Here is a 19342-nt window from a genome sequence, read left to right as displayed (position 1 = left end):
CCATCTGAACTTCAGTGATTTGAAAAGCATGCACGGTATAGTTTTTAAAATGCACATTTACACGTGTCTCTTGGGCTTAGACTATTTTCATGCTATTGACTTCCACATGTACATTCAGTCACCTTATGCTGCTTATGACTATAATGTCATCAGTGATGTCATCAGTAATGCTGTTTGACAGGTCAAAAGTGATCTCATCAATGATGTAATTTAACATATAATGATTGATGTAATATGTGGGGGCAAAAGCAGAGTATGGTGGGGGCACATGTAATGGTTAGCTCAGTAAATTATACCTCGTGAACTCAGGTTTGTTTTTTGTTCCTTTTTACCTTATTTCAACACCTAACTAAGACAGAGAGAAATAGAGAGATAGGTTTGGGGTGATTCGTCAAGCAGGGAGCAAGAAAAAGGGGAAGGGGGGTCCCAAAACACGATTTCCCCATGCAAATTCCCATAGGATTTTCGACAGCACTACAGCAAAACCGCTGAACGGAATTACACCACATTTGGCATAAATCTACATCTTGGCCCAGAAAGTGCTTTTTGTTTTTCGGTGTAAATCTGTTCAGTAGTTTTGGAGTTCTTTAAGAAAAAAGATGTATGTATATCTTGGGAGCGGATCCACGCGCCAACAGCAATGCTGTGATTGTCTGTCTGGAACCTTAGCAAAAAGTTGCAGCCGCCATTTTGTGAATTGGGAAATGGGTTTCGGGGTTGAGCAATAAAGTGTAAATAGGATATGAGGTATCAGGATAGGTGTAACCTGACCCCATGCGACTGATTTAGGGGTCTGTGGGGGACCCCTCTTGGGAAGGAAATTGTCCAAAAACATTGTATTTTTGCCGCAGGAGGATCCACCACGCCCGTCAGCGCGCACCCCCCGTGTGAATCGGCGGAGATTCGCGGATCCAGAGCCCAATTAAAAAAAGTGTTGGCACAGACAATAGGCCTTGCTGTTTGGACCAATAGTCTTTACTAATGCTGGGCAGCATAGACTGAAAAAAGCTATTTTAAAAAAATGGATCTTCACATTTCATTTTCTATTCGCTCAACAGGAAAAGCTTTAATAGCTGTTTGGGGTATTAAAAATAATTATTTTTCAGGCAAGCAAATCTGACTTTGCACCCCCAGCTTTTATTGCATTTTCACTAAATTGCTACTTTCCTAATTATTTTCAAAATAAAAGTGCTAAATCCACAGACCAGGAATTATAAATAGGCCTTGATTTTGACAAGAGGATATTCTTCTCGTTTGCTGGAACTAACCCCAGCGAGTTTTCGTTTGTGCGACGTGAAGTTGTTGCATGGGAGTGCTGTTTAACTGCAAGGAAATATTTCTGTGGTTTGTTTTTAGACCTGACAGGCTGTCCCACAGCCATCAATGAAAGATAAAGAGAGAGGCAGAGATCATCAGTGGAAGAGAGAGAGAAAGCGGAAAAGCAGAGAAGAGGCAGACACAGGTGCAGAGAAAAAGACAAAGATTCTGGGGCACAGAGAGGGGCAGAGAAAAGTTATGGAAAAGATAGAGATGAAAAGTTAGTGGACATGATAGAGGCAGACAGCAGGAAAGACCAACAGAGACAGAGAAAGAAAGATGCCATGGAAAACAAAGTCGAGTCTGAGAGGTTTGCACTGCTTCCGCAGTCTGTAATGGCAGACCTGCTAACATCGGATTAGTTTGGTCACTCAGAGTGGCACAAACAGAGTTTCAGGCCCTAATGATCCCTTTAATGGCCCTGCCCTGGGTACCACAGGGACCATATACCAGTGACTTACAAGCGGGTTAAAGTCCTTGCCAACTGGGGTTACCAATTCACATGTAACCGTTTTTGGGAGAGAGCACTGGCTCAGGGGTCTGGTTAGCAGGTCTCAGTGCACTTTCAGAATCAAAACCATCAGCATTGGGAAAAAAGTGTGGGGTTGCAGGGGTGACCATACAAAAAGGGCACTGTCCTACATCATCCTTTAACCATAATAGATCGGATCGATAACGTCGCCAACCTCGGACTGAAGCAACTCGTCACAATGCCCACCCACTCTGCTGGCCACAGACTCGACCCCGTCTTCTCCTCAAGCCCGTACGTCTCCATCAGCCACACCACCGAACTCCTCTGGACCGACCACCGCTGCATCCACTTTGCCTTCCAGAAACCCACCACACACCACCGCACCCAACAGATCCCCCGCCGCTGCTAGAGCAAAATTACCGAAGCCTAACTACACGCAAACCCGCTCTCAGACCACCCACCGAACACTCGAACACAGACGACGCTTGTTGGACCTGGCCTCATGGCGTGGTTCCCCCCCGTTCCTCAGCACCCCGTTAGCCTAGCTCTACACCCAGAATCCCCTGGTCGTCCCGTTCTCGGTCCACCCCGCTCCCCCACACAACCCACCAACCGACGACCAGCCCTGCATTCCCCCATCCTCCTTCCCGGTACCGGGCGCCCAGAACCTGCATCACCCCACAGGGCCCCCGGCCGCCATTTTCCCTGCTCGAGGTCCCTGACTCCCTAGGCCTCGCCTGACCCCGGCCCGAGTGGAACTTAGGCACCAGACGCGCCATGCCCGGCTGGGGGGTAGAGGGCTCCCTGAGTGAGATAAGACCAAGGAGTTTCGATTACACCTCCGGCCTTCCCTGGGAGACTGGTTTCCCTCACACCTCTGGCCTTCCCCGTGGGCCGGTTTTCGACCGCACCTCTGGCCTCCCCGAGAGCTGGCTCCAGACCCTGCTGAGAGTCTGGGAATTCCCGGACGTGTCTTCAAAAGGATCAAAGGGCCAACCGACGGACCTCTCCAACGACCAGCCCCCGAGGCATGAGACCTCCGCTTGCGAGGGTCCGGACATCAAAGGGCCCCTGGACTATATCAAGGCCCGCCCCAGAACTAGCGGGCAGTTGTATCCTGGACAAGAGAGCCCTGCTGATCTGATCGCGGCTTAACCCTTGGGGAGAACTGAAACTTCGAACTTATCGAGCCCTGCTGACGCTGTTGTGGCTCATCCTCGTGAAGAAGGAACTGGAACATCGGAGCCCTGTTGACCTCGTCGCGGTTCATCCCTGAACGCTAAAGACCTTCGTGGAACACCCTGAGCCCTGCTGACGTGGTCGCGGCTCCTCAAGAACTGATAGAACGACTTTCCAATCGTCAAAAAGCTTTTTGACGATTGGAGCCGCTGGGACCTCGTTTCTCGCCGTCAGACTGTTAAGCCTCACCGAAAACTGCGCTAGTAGCCCCTTCAGGAAACTAAAAGAAAGGAACTTCCCCACATCAGGAGAGGTTGCATATTTAAAGTTACATCGATACCCATACAGGGACCTACAAAGGCACACATCGTACTCAGTGTTTTTAACCCTGTTGACGGCGAGAAACGAAAGTCGTTCTATCAACTCCACCAGACCCGGCTCCAAAGAACAACTACAAATTTAATACAAACCTTTATATCAGAACAAACCCGTGCTCCTCTTATTTACTGAATCCTGATATTCAAAGTAGACATCAATTCAGGTGTCCAATTAGTTGCCCTTCGCTTTGAATATTTTTGATCAAATGAATGAAATGCTCTAAAGAAAGGAAATCTTTTGAGGCAGCCCCGTTTTTCAGCCTATGTGTATCGTTTTGAAGTAACAGATTTGGCTTCTCCAGAAGAAGGCGCTGGTCGCCGAAACGCGCGTCGAGAATTATTAGGCCATTTCTATTGTTTTAATGAATTTTCACAATGAGTTGTGAATTATGTATGATGTTTATAAATTCTTTTCTATGTTCTATTGCTTATTTATTTTATGTATATATAATTTTGTGTTAACTTTTTAATACATGTGTAAATAAATATCAGAATTTGAATTCATTAGTAGCTCTTTTTTCCTTTTAAAATCTTATGTTGATCGTGAACTATTTATCATGATTGCCTAGGTTGTTATTTATTGATTAATTGCTTTTCCCTGACCTAGGAATCCCAAATCCATTGTAATCAGGGGGTCTTTGATAACTATTCATCACCAGATGTAGGTCGCCAAATACCGATCGGTAACGGCCGATTTCGGCCGTTACCGACCGGTATTTGGCTTTTGAGATGTAGGTGGGTCTGAATTTACAAAATCGGTATATTTACCGATTCGGTAAATTTACCACTTCGGTATTTTACCGAATCGGTAAATATACCGATTTTGTAAATCCATATGTAGGTGACACTCCTAAGAGTGCCACAGGCCCTTAAGAGTCGGTATTTTACCACCCAATCCTATTGGGTGGTAAAATACCGAATTCATGTGTGCATGCACATCTGTGCATGCACACCTGTGCCATGTAACACACAGACATGCCCTTAGGGCATGTATGTGTGCCACATGGCACACATGCCTGTACTTGGGGTGCTAGAAGGTGTCAAAGTGACACCCTTTGCAACCCTTGCAGGATTCGGTATTTACCGAATCTGTAAATACCGAATCGGTATTTGACATTGATTCCTATGGGCTTCAAGGCCCATAGGAATCCATGTCAAATACCGAATCGGTATTTACAGATTCGGTAAATACCGACTCTTACGGAATCAGTAATTTTTTACCTACATCTGCCTCCTTCCTATTTACCGACTCTTAAATACCGATTCGGTATGAGTCGGTATTTAAGAGTCGGTAAATAGGAATTACCTACATCTGGTCCAATATGTGGCTTACTTTGGTGCAGTACAATACAATACAATATGCTCTCCCCTTCTAGCTTGGTGCAGTACAACCACCTTTTGAGTTCCTCCCTGTGCCTCAATATGCCCTCCCCTTCTAGCTTGGTGCAGTACAACCACCCTTTGACTTCCTCCCTGTGCCTCAATATGCTCTCCCCTTCTATCTTGGTGCAGTACAACCACCCCTTGACTTCCTACCTGTACCTCAATATGCTCTCCCCTTCTAGCTTGGTGCCCTCACTTCGCCCGGATCGCTCACTGTCCTGGCCGCAGCTCTCCTGAGCTGCGGCGGCATTTTCGCACCTCCTGGGGGAGGGGGGAATCCGCCAATCCTCGCTCCACTCCTCTACTTCGTACGGGTTATCATTGCCGTCGTCGTCCCGTTTTCTCAACGTCTCTTCCCTCTTCTCTCCTCTGGCATCCTGCTGCTACAACTCGATGCACACTCCGGCCTCCTCCTCATTGGGTCTCTCCGCGTCTTCAGTCTCTGCCTTTTCTTTTCTTGTCGGCCTTCCTGATTGGTCCTTCTCTGTAAAGCCACCTCCTTCTCCATAAAGCCACCTCCTCATTGGGTCTCTCCGCGTCTTCCATCTCAGCCTTTTCTTTTCTTGTTGGCCTTCCTGATTGGTCCTTCTCCGTAAAGCCATCTCCTCATTGGGTCTCTCCGCGTCTTCCGTCTCTGCCTTTTCTTTTCTTGACGGCCTTCCTGATTGGTCCTTCTCCGTAAAGCCACCTCCTTCTTCCTGCAAGGTGAGGTCTGGAGCAACAGGTTAACCCTTGCCGCCCCCTGGTTTTCCGTGGTATCTCCGGTTTCCATGACGGGTAACGGGGGTTCAGGGTCCTACTCTCGGGGTCCTCCTCACAGGAATGTATGAATTTTATTCAAAATGTACTGAAAATGTTGCAGTGATTGCTGAACCACTTCACAACCTTTTCAATAAGAAGGTTTGATTTGTCTGGGGTTGGGGACAGGACGTTGCATTTGCAGAGATTAGGGGAAAACTGCTCAATGCAGCACTTCTGAGTCCATATCTACCAGGCAATGAGGGCTCTATCACTGATGATACTGGTAGCATTGGCAATGGCGCTGTAGTGACTCAAGGCAAAGGAAATGAGGAATGTGCAATGGCATCACACACACTGCGACCACATGAACGTAAACACTCGACCAGTGAGCTTGGGATGTAGGACTGTGCGTGGGCAACTGAAAAGTTTAAGTCATCGTTGTGTGGGAACAAGTTCAGAATATGAACTGATAATCAATCTCTTTTGAATGGTAATAATGTGAACACCAGCAGGCTACTGCCAACTTGGTGAGGTTACGTTCAAAACTTTTGAAACATCATTTTAAGGTCGAACACACTGCAGGAGAGAGGAACAAAAATACTGATTGCTTGCCCCGACTGCCCTGAGGGCAGGAAGATGTGGAACATAAGAACAAAAAGAATGACTGTGAGGATGTGGAATGTATTGAAGCAAGTATTTGTTGGCCGGGTAAAGACTGTGTGTGTGTGTGTGGGTGTGTGTGTGTGTGTGTGTGTGGGGGCAAAAGTATAGAATGACATTGGATGAAGATTCTATTTTACTGAAAATGATTCATTTCACGAGGAAAGAATGGCCAAATGAAAAACGATTTGTTGTGTGAACTGCAGACCGATGGCCAAGTTCATTCTGTCAGAGGGGAGCCATGAAGGAAATTTAGGTGTGATATCTAGCAACAAACGACTGACAATGCAATGCTGGTCGCTTGCCATGGACAGGGATGTGGAAAAACTCATTAGAGAGAGTTACCAGTTGTTTGTAAAATGATAAAAGGATGATATACAGAGTTCTGCTTATAACAGAAGTGGGTTTTCCTGACAGAGTGCGGGCCAATGAATGTAATGATTTTTTAGGTCTGTTTCAGATGCTTCCTGTGCATCAGAAATATGCCATTGTGCTTGGGGAGTACATGTCAAATTGGTTGAAAGTATGGTTTGTACATGGAAGTAAGGGTTTTCTGTGTGAATTGGTATCGGATAATGGTGTGCAGTTTGTCTTGTTCGAGATGAAGCAGTATTTGGATGAAACTGGTATTAAGATAAATGTGCTAGTCGTCATCTCCCACAGAGTAATGGCCAAGCAGAGAGGATGAACAGATTGGTCAATCAGGATTTTTCATGGCCGGTATCAAAGTGGAAGATGCTGCAAGGGCTATGCTTTCAGCTTATCACAACACACTGCACTGCACCACTTTGTGCAGAGAGGCGGACATTTGCATGATTTGGACCGTGTAATGTGCACTGAAATGTCTAAAGAGGGGCTGAGACACAATAGCTATATAAAGAAGGAAGAAAGATGAATTGGGCTTCAAAAGATAAATGTGATATTGTAAAGCTATTGTTCGCACAAACATAATCACAGAGATAATAATCTTATGCAATCATAGTACTCTGGAATTACTGGGGGAATCAGATGCCAAATTTCCACATTAATTCCACATATCTCAGAGCAATCACCATTTACTTCACCCACCCTCCAGCAGAGTTTCTTTAATCGCTGATATTGCTGACTTAAAGGGAGGAATGAGTGAGGGAAATGTCATAGGAGACATTATGGAGACACAGTTGAGGCCTTATAATGGGGCCCATATTAGATAAAATAAACATAACAAAATATATCACCCAATCCTGTATACGGTAATACAACTAACCCATTGATATTCAGACCACCTTGTACTGTGCACCTAACCCTACAGACCACACATAATCTTGAACCTCCCTTGACCTTGTACGTTTTTCTACATGCTGTAGTATGTTATAATAAAACTGGCCCTCTCTGACCTGCAGGCCCCAGAAAAACTACCACTTCTTATCGAATGCTCTTGGGTGCCGTGGTTCTTACCCTTACCCATTCCACCACTACAGACCTGACTTACAGATTACTTGTCTTCTTCACACTGCATCCCATAGACCCAGCCCAATCTCTAAAGTGCTTTAGTTTGCTCTAGCAACAAAAAAGGGCAATGTTACTCTCGGTGAATAACACCTCACTTTCACCTCACACTTAGGGGATGGTGAGTATCGCGGTGCTTGGATTGAAATCACAGATTCTGCCACGTAATTCCTCAGAGGTCCTGAGCCCGGAATGGGGCGTCTCATGCACGGACCAGAATGCAGGTCATTTTTCATGTGCAGAGTCCCAATTATTAGCCTATCACTGAACAGGAAGGAGAAACTCCTTTGCGAAAATAAAGGTGATACTAGGTACATAACCGCTTCTGGTGTACTCAAGGCCCCCCAAAAGATACCCATCCACACAACTCAGATTTTGCCCCCTGCAGGTCTTATTAAAAATCTGGAAGGATTCACTTTGGTGATATTTTATGCTACATTCCCTCAGAACTGTACAAGTTACTCGCCATTCTGCATGGTCATTCAGTACGAAACCAATACCTGGGATGGCTTTGAGCAGCAATCCATCTGCGTCTGTATTTCCTCTCTCCAGTGGGTCTCTAGCGATAGCTCCATCAGTATCAGCAGCATTCTGTGGCAGGAAGGATGAAGCTTCAGATGGGCCCTGCGCATCAGCACATGTTAGTTGTAGGTCAGAGTTCTCATCTCGGTTCTCAAGGTGCAGTAGTTCTTGCTTGTAGTTCTGATCGTAGTCCTCAGGACTCAGTGGTTCTAGCTTATATCCGCGATCTGGACTGAGTGCCTGAAGGTGCATTGGTTTGGTCTTGCAGTTCTGATGTGGTTCATGTGTATCAGAAAGCACCTGCTGCAGGCATGTGTTGAGCTGCAGACTCTGGTCCTCTTGAAATGCTGGTTGTCTGCAGAGGTTTTGAGGTTGACCCTCACCATCAAACCACAACAACTCTTGCTTCAGTTGTTCACTTGTTCCCTCCCCATCTGGGAGCACTGGTTGTCTGCAGTGGTTTCGCTGTAGCTCATGTCCCTCATGAAACAGTGGCTGCATGCAGACGTTCTGTTGTGCGTCCCAACTATCTGCATACAATGGTTCTTTCTTCAGGTGCTCCTCTTGTTCGTGTTCCTCTGGTTCTCGTTGTATGCACTGGTCCTGCTGTGGTTCCTGCCCATCATCAAACCTTGCTGGAAGACGAAGGCTTGACTCACCTGGGATGACTTGAACATCTGGAGGAGGGCACCTGGAGCCAGTACCATCCTGCCGTGGTCCAGGGCTAGCCAGAGACAGAGGTTGGAGGCACTGGCTCTGCTTTGCTTCATGCCCATGAGGAGACGAAGGTTGAAGACACTGATTTGGCTGTGGATCACGACCAGGGGGAGATGTAGATTGAAGGCATTGGTTCACCTCCTTGGCCCCGACTGAAAAATTGATCGGAGGGGACCTGCTGAGAGGATAATCTCTAACCACCACCGGACTGGCCATCTCCAAAGACACAGCCCCATTTACAAGGTAATCCAGACCCTTTGCTATCCAGATTTGCTCCATAAGCCCAGCGACTCTTGACGGCACGTACTCTAGGGTATTCTGCAAGTTATCCAGTTTGGCTTCCAACTGCTCCAACATAGATAAAAGGATCATGTTAGGCAGGTTCCCTGATAGAGGTTCCATCTCACAGTCCCTGTGAGCATCAGTTTGGGATCTTGAAGAAGGCACATTATGGATAGGAGAAGAAGGGAGTGTGGATCTTACAGGTTCAGGTGAACACTGCACTTCTCCTTTTCGTCTTGGAACCTGCCTTTTCTCCATTCTGAAATTCTGATGTTCAAGTCCTCAGGTGTCTGTGAAGGGAAAGAAGTAGAAAAGACAACACATTATCACAGGACAATTAGGTCAAATTACTCCTTCCTGTCACACCAAACGTTGTTTAAGCTTTAAATAAAAATTATTCAGTCCAGCTAATGGCTCAAAGAACTAAATTGTCTCAAAAGCTGGAGAGGATCTACCCTGTTCAAGATCCGGCTGTCCTCGAGGACATCAGGAGTTACAGTGCTACACATCTAAACCCCGCTCAGTGTTGCCCTTACGTGATATGGTGAGATTTCATGCAGGTCACTCTGCCCTGCCAGAGAGGACTCCCTATCCAGAGCTGATCTGTTAAGCTTCAAAATGTATCAGTATGACCTCATCAAACCTAACCCTATAATTTAACGGACTTATTACGTTTTAGTAATTCTATATTTTTTTTAATTAAAATTTGGTACGCATTACCATAATAGATATTCTCTATGAAATTGAGCCTTGAGGAATAATAGATTTAAATTCCCAGATAAAAATACAAATTTGCTGGTCAGGTATTGAGCTACCTAGGTCACATAATCTCTGCTGATGTGGTCTGCCCCAAAGATGAATCAATTAAAGCCACACAGGAAATGCCTAGACCCATAAACTTTTGCCATGTGAGTCGTGCTGAGGAAGGGTGCAGACTATGTGTGGAGTAGGGAATACGAGAAGAATTTGCAGATGTTAAGGAGAGTCTTGTGAATGCTCACAGTCTGCATAGTTTTGCCCCATTGTGTTATTACGGATGCCAGAGACAAGGGCCCAGGAGTGGAACTGAAACAGCGGCATGATCGGAAAGAAAGTTATGATTGCCTTTGCATCTGGGGCTTTGCTGGAGGCTGAATGTAGACATTCCACTACTGAGAAGGAGGCATTGGCCATGTTTTGGGCTCTCAAAATAAGCATTCTTGTGGAGTGTAGGAAACTGTAAGTAGAGGATGTTCTACTAGTCCAAACTGGACCAAACCTATGTTGCTGCTACAAGGCGCCTGTTTTCTAGTGTCAAATAAGGGGCAATCTCTTTCTGGCGTTTAATATGATACATGCACAAAGACACGACTCACAGACCTTGCCAGACCGAGAAAGAACTGTTGATCTTTACTTTCAAGCACTGCACATTTTGAGCAAAGAGAGGAAGAGTGCCCATCTCCGAAGGCTAGTAGGCATCAAGCCATTAGTCATTATGGCCATTAACAAGCAGAACTTTTGTCTTCTCAGCGTTTCACTTTAGTTTATTACAACCCAGCAACTGCTGTAGGACAGGAATTGTTTCTTGGAATGTGAGGTGAGGGGAGATTTAACTGTCTAAACACAGCAAGATCTGGGTGTCGTCAGAACAGATAAGTGCTCTAACACCTTTCTCAAGTAAAGCTTCAGCAAGTGGGATTACATAGCTGGCGAACAAATGGGGCGAGATAGAGGACCCACGAGTCACTCTGGAATTTATGCAATATGTTGGACGAAAAGTTGACCAATCTGGCGATACATGTTCAGCCTGTAAAGAATGATATGAGCCTCTTTAGCGCCTAGAACCCGATGCCCAAAGCCTCAACACGGTTCACCAAGATGGAGTACTCAACTGTGGGACGTCAGCAGAGATCTCTAATGAGAACAAAGCATTGGCTCCTGCTCCCATTTCAGCTCATCCATAATCGGTAGAGGCACTGTCTTTGTATTGTGTGATGGCCGAAATCATGCCCTAGTGTCCTTGAGAAAGTGGTTTTGCTACAAACCTTTACACCAGCTAAGAGCAAAAGAAAGTAACGATATTGGTAATAACTTTTTTTAAACCAAGGAATCTGCTCCTAGCTTCCAGAACAGGGGATTCGCTGTGGTGTCTTTAAGAGGGGCAGGAACCATACCACTAACAACTAAGTGGGGAGTAATGGCAGAGGTAATGGACCAACTTAGAGGTTCAGATGTTTGAAATTTGTTACAGGATTGACGTTGTTCAGCTAACCAGATCTAGCCACCTCAAAAGGAAGTTGCAGAAGTCTCAGGGTATAAAGTGGAGAGCTCCCTGTGTCAAATAATACTAGGGGCTGAAGTGGTCTCTACTGGGGAAAGGTACGTGAATCAATCTCCCCATTAAGTTTTTATTTTGTTGTGTCGCACAGTTGGTGCAACAGTGTGAGAGTGAATTATAAATTGAAAGTTTCTGTGAAGCTGACATACAAAGGGACACAGATGAGTTGGAAAACTAGATGAAGTCTTGTAGGAGGTGACAAACAAACAGATTCTCTGAGCAAGAGCAATAACCCCGCCACATAACTTAGTTGGGGAAAATGAATATAATATTTCAGTAAAGGAGGAGGACTTAGAGAAGAGGTCCTGAAGGAATAACATCAGGATCGAGGAGTATATATGCGCGAAGCAGGGGAATACAAGTAAACATGTTAGAGAAATGTTGCATACAATCCTCGACCAGAGATGAAAAGGCTTGGGAATGACGAGGCTATGACACTATGAACGTTTGGAGACAGCTGCTTATCACCTACCCTCCCCCCCTGGACTAACCTCCTCTCTACACCCTGGACTCACCTCCCCTCTCCACCCCCTGGACTCACCTCCTCTCTACACCCCTGGACTCGCCTCCCCCCTCCCCCAGGACTCACCTCCCCTTTACACCCCTGGACTCACCTCCCCTCTACACCCCTGGGCTCACCTCCTCTCTACACCCCTGGGCTCACCTCCTCTCTACACACCTGGACTCACCTCCCCTCCCCCCGGGACTCACCTCCCCTCTACACCCCTGGACTCACCTCCCCTCTACACCCCTGGACTCACCTCCTCTCTACACCCCTGGACTCACCTCCCCCCTCCCCCCAGACTCACCCCCCTCCCCCTGGACTCACCTCCCCTCTAAACCCCTGGACTCACCTCCCCTCTTCACTCCTGGACTCACTTCCCCTCTTCACCCCTGGACTCACCTCCCCTCTTCACCCCTGGACTCACCTCCCCTCCCCCCCTGCCTCACCTCCCCTCTACACCCCTGAACTCACCTCCTCTCTACACCCCTGGACTCACCTCCTCTCTACACCCCTGGACTCACCTCCCATCTACACCCCTGGACTCACCTCCTCTCTATACCCCTGGACTCACCTCCTCTCTACACCCCTGGACTCACCTCCTCTCTACACCCCTGGACTCACCTCCTCTCTACACCCCTGGACTCACCTCCTCTCTACACCCCTGGACTCACCTCCTCTCTACACCCCTGGACTCACCTCCTCTCTACACCCCTGGACTCACCTCCCCTTTACACCCCTGGACTCACCTCCTCTCTACACCCCTGGACTCACCTCCCCTTTACACCCCTGGACTCACCTCCCCTCTACACCCCTGGACTCACCTCCTCTCTACACCCCTGGACTCACCTCCTCTCTACACCCCTGGACTCACCTCCCCTTTACACCCCTGGACTCACCTCCTCTCTACACCCCTGGACTCACCTCCCCTTTACACCCCTGGACTCACCTCCCCTCTACACCCCTGGACTCACCTCTTCTCTACAAACCTGGACTCACCTCCCCTCTACACCCCCGGACTCACCTCCTCTCTACATCCCTGGACTCAACTCCTCTCTACATCCCTGGACTCACCTCCCCTCTCCCCCTGGACTCACCTGACCTCACACCATCATCAGGGGGTGCAGGGGGCAGGTGTACTGGACTCACCTCCCCACTACACCCTTGGACTCACCTCCTCTCTACACCCCTTGACTCACCTCCTCTCTACACCCCTGGACTCACCTCCCCTATAAAACCCTGGAGTCACCTCCTCTCTATACCCCTGGACTCCCCGCCTCTCTACACCCTGGACTCCCCTCCCCTCTCACCCCTGGACTCACCTCCCCCCCTGGACTCACCTCCCCTCTACACTACCTGGACTCACCTCCTCTCTACACCCCTGGACTCACCTCCCCTATAAACCCCTGGAGTCACCTCCTCTCTATACCCCTGGACTCCCCGCCTCTCTACACCCTGGACTCCCCTCCCCTCTCACCCCTGGACTCACCTCCCCTCTACACCCCTGGACTCACCTCCCCTCTACACCCCTGGACTCACCTCCCCTATAAACCCCTGGAGTCACATCCTCTCTATACCCCTGGACTCCCCGCCTCTCTACACCCCTGAACTCACCTCCCCCCCTGGACTCACCTCCCCTCTACACACCTGGACTCACCTCCTCTCTACACCCCTGGACTCACCTCCCCTCTACACCCCTAGACTCCCCTCCCCTCTCACCCCTGGACTCACCTCCCCCCTGAACTAACCTCGCCTCTACACACCTGGACTCACCTCCTCTCTACACCCCTGGACTCACCTCCCCTCTACACCCCTAGACTCCCCTCCCCTCTCACCCCTGGACTCACCTCCCCCCATGGACTCACCTCCCCTCTACACGCCTGGACTCACCTCCTCTCTACACCCCTGAACTCACCTCCCCCCCTGGACTCACCTCCTCTCTACACCCCTGGACTCACCTCCCCTCTACACCCCTAGACTCCCCTCCCCTCTCACCCCTGGACTCACCTCCCCCCTGAACTAACCTCGCCTCTACACCCCTGGAGTCACTTCCCCTCTATAGTTAAACATGCAAGTAAATTTTTTAAGTGGTGGATATGTTAGTCAGTTATTTGGATTCGGAAGAATAGTAGAGGGATAGAGGAGGAAAAAAGGTTTGTGTTTAGATAACACTTGTTACCCCTAATGGGGTGTTGAAGCACGCTACTCCGGAAGCCCATAAAGGACTAGTGGTGAATTAATATGGTGAAATGTGAAAGTAATCTGAGTGGTGGATATTAGTCAGTTATTTGGAGTGATGGGAAGAAAGGTTTGCATTCATATAGCACTTGTTACCCCTGATGGGTTTAACGCATTGGAGCCAGAACCATAACTGAACTTTTAACTGTGTCCCTGGGGACTCACATTGATACTAGACAAGGTGTGTCTTGGCTGTACAGCACTTCACAATTCTGTGGTCTTGGGTCCTCCGCCAATGATTAGCATTGTGCTGCTCTGATGTACGCGCGCTCATTTGTCACTGGACTGTCTGGCCACTGTGATAGGCGCACAGCACGTCCTCATCGTGGTCGGCGCACGCCCAAGCCAGAAAAAAGCGTACACCCGCTTAATAGCAGCCCAAAGATGTGCCCCCCGCCAGGCATGGGTTTTTCCCGCACAAGTGGAAAAAATGTCACCCAATCTGGCAACACTGTCTGTATCTCTTGAACAGATTCACTTCCGGGTGACCAGAGGCAGCTCCGCGCGGAGGATGTTTAAAGCCTCTTTGTTTTCTGAAAGTAACATTACACCGACACATTCCTTCTTCCGGGTCAATCGCGGCAGAGTCAGCACCAGCAGCGGAAGCCGGAGGGAGCATTCGTCTCAGGACAACATTACCCCGCCCCCTCCCTCTCACAATGTCTGCTTCCGGGTCAGCGGTGGCAGAGTCTCCTCTAGTACCGGATCCTGCTGAGCTCCTCAGGCCTGCAGGTAGAACAGTGTCCAGGTCGGCGGGGGTAGAGTCATCACCAGCAGTGGTGCCCAGCCTCGCCCCCTCTCTTCCTGTGAGCCCTGGCTGCAGGCACCTTCACTTTCAGCCGAGGTAAGTGAGCCTCTCACAACCATCTGCAACCTAAGGAGTGTGAATGCAGCCTGGGGTGTACTGACCTCACATCATCATCAGGGGGTGCAGGGGGAAGGTGTACTGACCTGACACCATCATCAGGGGATGCAGGTGTACTGCCCTCACACCATCATCAGGGGGTGCAGGTGTACTGACCTCACACCATCATCAGGGGGTGCAGGTGTACTGACCTCACACCATCATCAGGGGGTGCAGGGGTCAGGTTTACTGAACTTGCAGAATATAAAGGCAAAACTGCACATGCAAAGCTCTTTTAATAGGCAAATAATAAAAAATAGTTTTTAGATGTATCCCTGCACTCTTCTCTGTTTCCACACAGGATTGCATCCTTGCTGTGAAGGAACAGGCCTGGTTATGGCAGATTTTAGAAAGTCTCCGAGGGGATCATTTTGGCTTGGATGGAACCCCCTGAGCGATACTGACCCCCAGAGTACGAGTACACAGGGTGCAGATGTGTCCCTGCACTCTTCTCTGTATTCACACAGGACTGCATCCTTCCTGTGCAGAAACAGGCCTGGTAATGGGATGTTGCATGAGACAAGTAGGCCAGTAGCTCCCGTCCTTCCTTGTTCGTCGCCATTCCAGGCTGAGGAACTGGAAATAGCGCTATTCATGGGAGGAATTACTGGCCGGAATCACACTTAATACTCAGATACAAGTGATGTGGTGTTCATTGAGAATAGCAGACATGCGCAGTCCAGAGAGGGAACTGTGTTTCCAGTTGCACAGTTACATTGGGTAAGATGCAGTCATCTCCAGTTCCTGATAGAAAAATCCTAGTCTGAATTCAGCCTACACTGTAGGGCCGACGAGGGATGTTGTGGCCACTGCAGGGTTCTCCAGGAGTGCACACCACCTCATGGTAGACAGATACACAAAGTGATTGGTTATGTGTCACTTGTGAGTTCACCCTCCCGACCTCTAGCTCAGTAAAGAGAGTTAATTGTTTTATGGGCAGACAAAAGTAGCCATGATCTCCCTACAGCAGCATCCTGCCTTTAGCAAACTCACTAACTGTGTAAAATGTCATCGCATCATCACACGTAACATACTGAGTTGGGGTTTGCACACCCGTAGTGTGACTGACGGATTGTGGTTCTAACCATAACTTGCAAATTTCAGGTGTTTGTTCGGCTTTAAGTCTTAACCATATATGCATTTTACCCTTGTTTTTAAGTGAATTTCTGATTTTTTTAAAGACCCATTAAGGTGTTTTAACTAGGCCAACTATAACTTCACTTTAACCATATTCAGTGGAAATATATTAGGGATAAAGTACCCCCACCTGCACCTTCTAAGGATATTGCAAGTCAACAAGGTGTTCCATAACCATATAGAGGAATGAGGAAGGCAGAGTTCCTTTATAAGGTTAGGGAACTCTGAGGTGACTTGCAATAATCTTATTATTTATAATCTTATAATTTTGCCCTTTTATTTCTCCTCACCACCGCTTTCCCAATAACACCCCTCTCATCCCTCCCCCACCCTTCCTCGCCTCACCCACACAACATGGCCACCTCTCGAGTTAAGTCTGGAGCCAATTGCTACAAAATCATTTTCCCTCCCAATCAATCTAAATCTACAATAAAACGACTGAAGCATAACACTATTGAACGTTTCCCGGACTCCCTTTTTGTCGATCAATTTTACAATGGTTGTCTTGGGAGGCTCAAAAACGATCTCATTTTCTTCACTCGCGACACCCTCTCTTGGTCCAACAGTTTTTACAATTCCCTCAACGTCACCTCCTCCTCCTCTATCCCCTATGGGAAACAACTAAAAATCTCCCCCTCTGAGTGCTTCAATGGCTACCTCACTATCTCACTCTATAACAACGTTACTGTCATGATCCAAGGCAAAGACACCTGCCTCTCGCTCTTTGACCACCTCTTCCCCTCCTTACTCCCCTCCTCTGCAACCGGGTTTCCCCCTGTCTCTCCTTCCAGCTCCACCCATTTCTCCCTTTCTCCCCCGCCGACCCCACCCCACTCTACCTGGCTGCACTCTCGAGTAGCACAGGTCGGTCCTCTTCCCTCCCCGCCCCAACTTACCTCATCTCCTATTCCTTCCCCCTCACAGTATGTCCCCTCCCACATTACTTCAGCCCTACCATTAGCTAGTACGCTCCTCGTACCATCCGCACTATCGCAATACTCAAATCTCTTCTCCTCCCCCATACTTCTCCCTATCACCCCCCTTCTTAGTTCTCCTCTCCTCCAACCCTCTCCCCCGATTAATTTTCGCTATGCTTCCCTTATCCCTCCTTCCATCCCTCCTCTCCACCCCTTCTTCCCCTCGCCTTTCATCCCGTTTTCGCCACATTCCCACTGCTTCTCTCCCCTCCCTCCTACTCCGCCAGTACTGCTGCACTACCCCCTTTCCTCTCCCAGTAACCCCTCCCATCTCCCTCCCTCGGGCCCAGCAGGACTATTTCCCTTCCACAACTTCCCTCTCTTTCAATCCCCCTCACTCGGTCAGATGACCGTTCCCTCACAGCCACCTCTCCTAACTGTCAGGACCTCCACAGCTACTGCACCTCGCTTCCTCCCTAACCTCCTACATACCCATAACGCTACTCAGGCCTCCCCCCTCCTACTCCCCTACCGCCGTTTTCCGCACCTTTCTCCCTCTAAACTTGTCCTTAACTCCTCCCTCTCTTGCGACACCAACAATGACAACTTTCCTTTAACGCCCAATGCACTTTCTCCACCTGTGAACCCCACACCCCAACTTACCTCCTGTCCCCCCACCTCTCCCCAACTTACCTCCTGTCCCCCCACCTCTCCCCAACTTACCTCCTGTCCCCCCACCTCTTCCTGCCTTCCACCACCAATACCACCACCCCATGTCTCAATCGAGCCACCCAACCTTCCGTGCTCTGCCTCATTCTCACTGGAAAATACGCTAGGCTCTCTGATCACCTCCATCTCCCAGCTGACAGCTGCCATTTCACTTTTATGCTCTAAGATTTCCACCCATCCATGCACCTCTACTCCCTCTCAACCTCCCATGAGATGCACCTCGCCCCTTCACCCCAATACAGCCAAGCCCAACCTCTCGTCCGCAAACGTCTTGAATTCACATAAGCCCTTGAACGCCACCCTCCTTCAACAGACATACCCTAGCAACCCCACTATCTACACTATTCCGACCATCACCTCTGTCAGATCAAAGCATCCACCTAAACCTTCCCGAGCACCCCCACATAAGTACAATATCCCAATCACCCTTCAGAGCCCAAGTGCCCCCGTCACCAAAACAGTCTTGACAGAGCTACGCTGTATGCTTCACAACTGCAGATCTGCAGTAAAACACAAACTTGAAATCTCCGATACCATCACCCTTCACAAACTTGACATGCTCTTCCTCACTGAGACCTGGTTCAATGATACCTCTCACTCTATTTTTGATCTCCTATTACCCACAGGTTACTCCTTATTTAGGAATGACAGAACTGACAACACGGGGGGAGGTGTTGCAGTCATCTTTAGAAACGCCCTCCAACTTAAGGCCTCTCCAAGCAGTTCCTCCCTCACCTTTGAATGCCTTTCTCTTGAGCTTCAATTGAAACACCGTCCATCACTCAGATTCCATATCATTTACCGCCCGCCTCGTAGTGGCCCTTCGTTTATAGAGGATCTCACTGACTTCATCAGCGACCAATATACACAAAGTGACAATCAGACCTTTGTGGGTGACTTTAATCTCCACTGGGGCATTTCGCAAGACTCCTCTGCGAACTCTCTGGCCACCTTCCTCTCTACAAACGATCTTATCCAACACTGCATTGAACCAACCCACTCTAAGGGCGCAATCCTGGACCTTGTTATTTCTAAAGCAGGCATGCTTTCTACCTCTTCCCCATTACATGTAGATTGGTCTGACCACCACCTCATCCCATTCTCTCTTCAACTTTCACACTCTATAACTCTTGGCCAACCCAAGAGGGCCATCTCTTGGTTCCGTGATGCCAAAAATATTGAAGTCGGTCCCCTCTGTGAATCAGCCTTGCTATCACTTCCAAGGCTAGACCCAAACATAGCTGTTGACGATCTCACCTCCCAATGCCTCACAGTTCTTGCAGCTGAAATGAATAACGTCGCTCCACTCAAAAGCAAAAGGATGAGGCCCACTCCCTCAGCACCGTGGTTCAACAAATCCCTTTATGAGGAAAGGAAGCAGCTAAGATTCATGGAGAAGCAATGGAGGCAAGTGCCCTCCACAGACAATTTAGCCATGCTTCGCACAGCAAGATCCAGGT

General features: G+C 48.5%; 1 protein-coding gene across 1 annotated transcript in view; it reads right to left on the bottom strand.

Moving 5' to 3' along the window:
- Nucleotides 1-19342, bottom strand: part of LOC144753562 (uncharacterized) — a 256527-nt gene that overhangs the window by 14959 nt on the left and 222226 nt on the right. Inside the window, 1 exon segment of the mRNA XM_078641237.1 lies at nt 8118-9428. Within this exon segment, the coding sequence (XP_078497363.1) occupies nt 8118-9396 (1279 nt within the window). The 5' untranslated portion in view covers nt 9397-9428.

Source organism: Lissotriton helveticus, chromosome 1_1 (assembly GCF_964261635.1).
Source record: "Lissotriton helveticus chromosome 1_1, aLisHel1.1, whole genome shotgun sequence".
Classification (NCBI taxonomy): domain Eukaryota; kingdom Metazoa; phylum Chordata; class Amphibia; order Caudata; family Salamandridae; genus Lissotriton; species Lissotriton helveticus.
This window is presented reverse-complemented; position numbering and strand designations above follow the sequence as displayed.